At 44.2% G+C, this 3,731-nt stretch overlaps 2 protein-coding genes across 2 annotated transcripts; both read left to right on the forward strand.

Annotated features, from left to right (window-relative positions):
* Positions 1-1,137: 1,137 nt before the first annotated feature.
* On the forward strand, positions 1,138-1,897 carry ABB37_01471 (hypothetical protein; the record flags this gene model as incomplete). Its single annotated transcript, XM_015797972.1, has 1 exon — positions 1,138-1,897. Exon 1 carries the CDS (start codon positions 1,235-1,237, stop codon positions 1,895-1,897), a length of 663 nt encoding a protein of 220 aa, XP_015663492.1. The 5' UTR covers positions 1,138-1,234.
* A 792-nt stretch (positions 1,898-2,689) lies between these two features.
* ABB37_01472 (hypothetical protein) lies at positions 2,690-3,545 on the forward strand (the record flags this gene model as incomplete). Its single annotated transcript, XM_015797973.1, has 1 exon — positions 2,690-3,545. Exon 1 carries the CDS (start codon positions 3,372-3,374, stop codon positions 3,543-3,545), a length of 174 nt encoding a protein of 57 aa, XP_015663493.1. The 5' UTR covers positions 2,690-3,371.
* Positions 3,546-3,731: the final 186 nt, after the last annotated feature.

The raw sequence follows: 3,731 nt of genomic DNA on the forward strand, positions 1-3,731 counted from the left end.
CCGCCCCCGGCGCCCCGGCCGACCCCCGCAACGCCAACGGAAGCCCGCCGGGCAGAGAAAGACAGGCCCGAAAGCGAAGAGGACCTGGCGCGCAACTGGTGTCTTTTTTTAAACGTTCTGTGCGACGAGAGCGGGCGAAAGTGAAACCCGTGCACCGTCTCGCCGGCTTTGCTATTGAACAAAACACCCGAAATTCAGCGTAAGTTGGGTAGCACTGCCATCGATTTGCAACATTAATTATCTCCCTGCGATCTCTGAAGAAGAAAAAGGAGGGGACAACGGAAAGCAACGAGATACTGATGTCGTTGTTGCGAGCCAATGAAACTAACGAACGCTGTTTCTTTCGGTCACTGCAGCAGTGGCTCAGCCTTCCCTGCTGCATGAAGACAACTGCCTGCCCACGTTTATTATTATTATTTGACTCGACGTTTTCTCCATCATGAATTATGAGTTCTGCAGAACTAACTGATGAACCGTATATATGGCGCTACCGACGTCAAGCTGCTGTCAACAAAGAACAGTTGATCTCCTTTGGGTTCGTAGATGCACATTACTCGTTGGCATGTTTTCCATTTCGGAATAATCCACTGGGGTTGAAAAAGTGGATAGACGCGTTCGTCTTATTGTTTTTTTTTGTTATTGCTTCATGAACGACTGGAGGAGCGTTAATAATAGTAATGATTAATCTGTTTTCAATAACCGCAGTTTGTTGCATAAGATGTGCTCTTCCATGTGCTTTAGTAGCTTTGTTTAGCTCTTTTTTCTTCTATGAAGAAACCGTTGCTACTATTAGGAAGCCGTCAAATTATGTTTAACGACACGTCTTGTCAACAACACTTCTAAAAAGAAGGAAAGCTTTTTAGTAACAAAAATTGAAAGAAGACTCTATTTTCGAAATGGTAGCTTCCACCGCCGCTTTTCCAATGATCTCGTTTCTCGATATCATCATTTAGTGGTTGAAATGAACCCCAAAACTAGACGTATTATCAGATTTTGTTTTAGGTCGGCACAATCCCATGACATTCATTGGTTCTGAGATTATTTACAGCCGTAACACATAACTTCTCGTGCACAATGGAAACGGAGAAAATCTGAATTTTACCTCTTTCATCGTGTTTTCAACCTCCTTATATATCTAGCACTTTTGTCAGTAAGGTACATTATTACTATTACAATTATTACTACTATATATTATTATAAATAATACTACTGCGTTTAAGTTCAACTCCACAAAATGGATTATCCTGATCTTGAATGCCAAACATTCTTTTCGCTTCTTCGCAGATTCCCTTTTATGCGAAGATTGGTCATTGACACGTTCACTCAATGCTATTCTCATTTCGAAGAGTTTGTGCTACAACCGAAAAAAGGACTATGTGCAACGTGCTCGCACAGAATATCTGACTCCGTTCTCTTTTCCTGTAGTTATGGCGACGAGACGTGCTTTAGCGTCGCTAAGAACGATGATAGATGCAGCCAATTAGGAGTTGGCAGAAACGACCGCGCATATGTAAGCGTGAGTGACAAGTGTGTTGAGGCATACGGGGTGCATTTCGAGTCGCGCGACGATGTTAATTTTTGGTTTGACGCAAACCAAAAAAATAAAACGTGTTTTGTTTCTGCCTTGTTTTCAGATGAATGGGAAGCTTGGACTCAACTTGCTAGTAACGCGTGCGCTGGCCTAAGGTACAGTAGATGCCTGACCCCCTCTTATTTGTTTCCTGTGGAATGCAGTCGTCGCGAACACAGGTTTCCGGCACGGCATCCGTTTTTCACAGGATACAAGAAAGATGTCTTGCGTTTATCAGCGTCGTTGCATCACCCACGTCTCTTAGCTCACTGCTTGTGTGCGAAAAGACTTTTTCGTGGTTTTCCGTGCGGTACATTCAGAGCCTAAAAAACTGTGCTTGTGAGCTGCATTTTCGTGCCAGGGGTGTTTCGATAGGCTGCCGCTTGCAACGCCACAATGCGGGAATCCAAAAAGCCTTCTTCTTTGCCTGGGCTTAATAATGCGTTCTTGATTTCTTCTCCCTGCTATTGGTAGACTATTGCCATTGCGATTGAATTTGTAGAAAGCTCTGGCGTTAGTGTTACTGTGCAGGCACTAACATTGAAGGGCGGTTTAGATAATATTTGGGTCGCGTTGTGGATGCTGAATCTGTACATTACGACTCCTGGTTTTTCACATCACAAGTGCAATTATAGTTCTACAAGAACAACGTGTTCTTTCGTTACAATAAAATGCTATCATCAATACTCATTTTGAAAAAAAAATCCGAATATCGTGCCGACTTTTAACGACAATAAACACATTTCCGTCTCCTCGAAATGACACCTACACGTTGCGTCATATTATTCTTGAGCCACACACTATGTCTCACCGATCTCTTTCCGCCTCAGTTGGTGCCACAAAACAAAAATATCCTGCTGCGCTTTCCTTTGCGATGCACATGGAAACAAACAGTAGACGATTTTTGGAGTAACAGCAAAGGTTGACAAAACACCTTGTATTGTGTTTGACAGTTTTTCTCTTGCTTCTTCAATCGAAAGGCAGATGCTTTCTGAGCGTTTTCCTGCCTGACATTTTTGTTGGTAACAAAATGCGCTCTCCTTGCATTGTTTCTCATTAATCGTTTTCTTTTTACTCTCTTCTCTTCTATTATCTCTGTCTCAATGTACGTGACCGATAAGGAAAAAGTATTTTTCTACGTAACCTTTTATTCTTTTTCTTCGGCACGTGAATGCATGCATGAAAAAGCTTCTCGGTGTTAAGAAACGAGAAGACCAAGAAGCCAAAGTTTGCTGTTTTTTAAATTTTTTTTAGCACACAAGCTTCAAAACAGAAAGGAAAATCTAAATAGGACCTCCTTTCAAGTCTAAAGATCTCTGCGGAAGATATAGTGTTACAGATATTCTTTTCACTACGTTACAGTAAGACCATCTAACCGCATCTCTTCTGGCGCTGTCTATTTTTTTGCTTGATTGTTTCAGATAAACGTGTCTTTTTTTTGCATTCGGACGGCTAAGCGAAATAGTCTGTGAATAGACTCTTCTCAACTGAAACGACAAGTGGACTGTAAAGCTTTGTAGGATTTACGTTTTTCGACCGATATAAAAACACCCTAAAATGAGCACTACTGTTGCGACCGATACCAACGAGGTATGGCGTTGTTCTAGCTGCCACAAGGTGAAGGACCTGAAGGGACCTCATTTGAACGGGAAGACGAGCGTTCGTTCTGACTGCTGGCCATGCGCGAAGAAGACCACATTTGAGCTGGATGCCAGCGGCGCGAAGAAAAGCGTTACGGAGACGACCAGTGCGTCAACGGCTTCACAATTGGTAACGACTCCACCGAGTATCGCCGCTACGAATGAGAAGTCCTCTGTGTTCATGCCGCCTGCAGTACCTCTCGATGTCGAGGAAGCGAGGTACTTGCTGTCGGTTGACGAGACAGAACCAGCGTCTTCCTCTACCCCTGCTCCTGCTGCTCCCTCTTCAACGTCTGCGGATCATGTATGGCGTTGTTCTAGCTGCCACAAGGTGAAGGACCTGAAGGGACCTCATTTGAACGGGAAGACGAGCGTTCGCTCTGACTGCTGGCCGTGCGCGAAGAAGACCACATTTGTTCTGGATGCAGTAGCAACCGCCGCAGCTACGAAGAGCGACAGTGCAGCAGCTGGTAGCGCAAAGGCACTGCTAAACTCTCCCGCAAAGAGTGCGTTTGGCGCCG

This window comes from Leptomonas pyrrhocoris (genome assembly GCF_001293395.1).
Source record: "Leptomonas pyrrhocoris isolate H10 chromosome Unknown, whole genome shotgun sequence".
NCBI lineage: Eukaryota > Euglenozoa > Kinetoplastea > Trypanosomatida > Trypanosomatidae > Leptomonas > Leptomonas pyrrhocoris.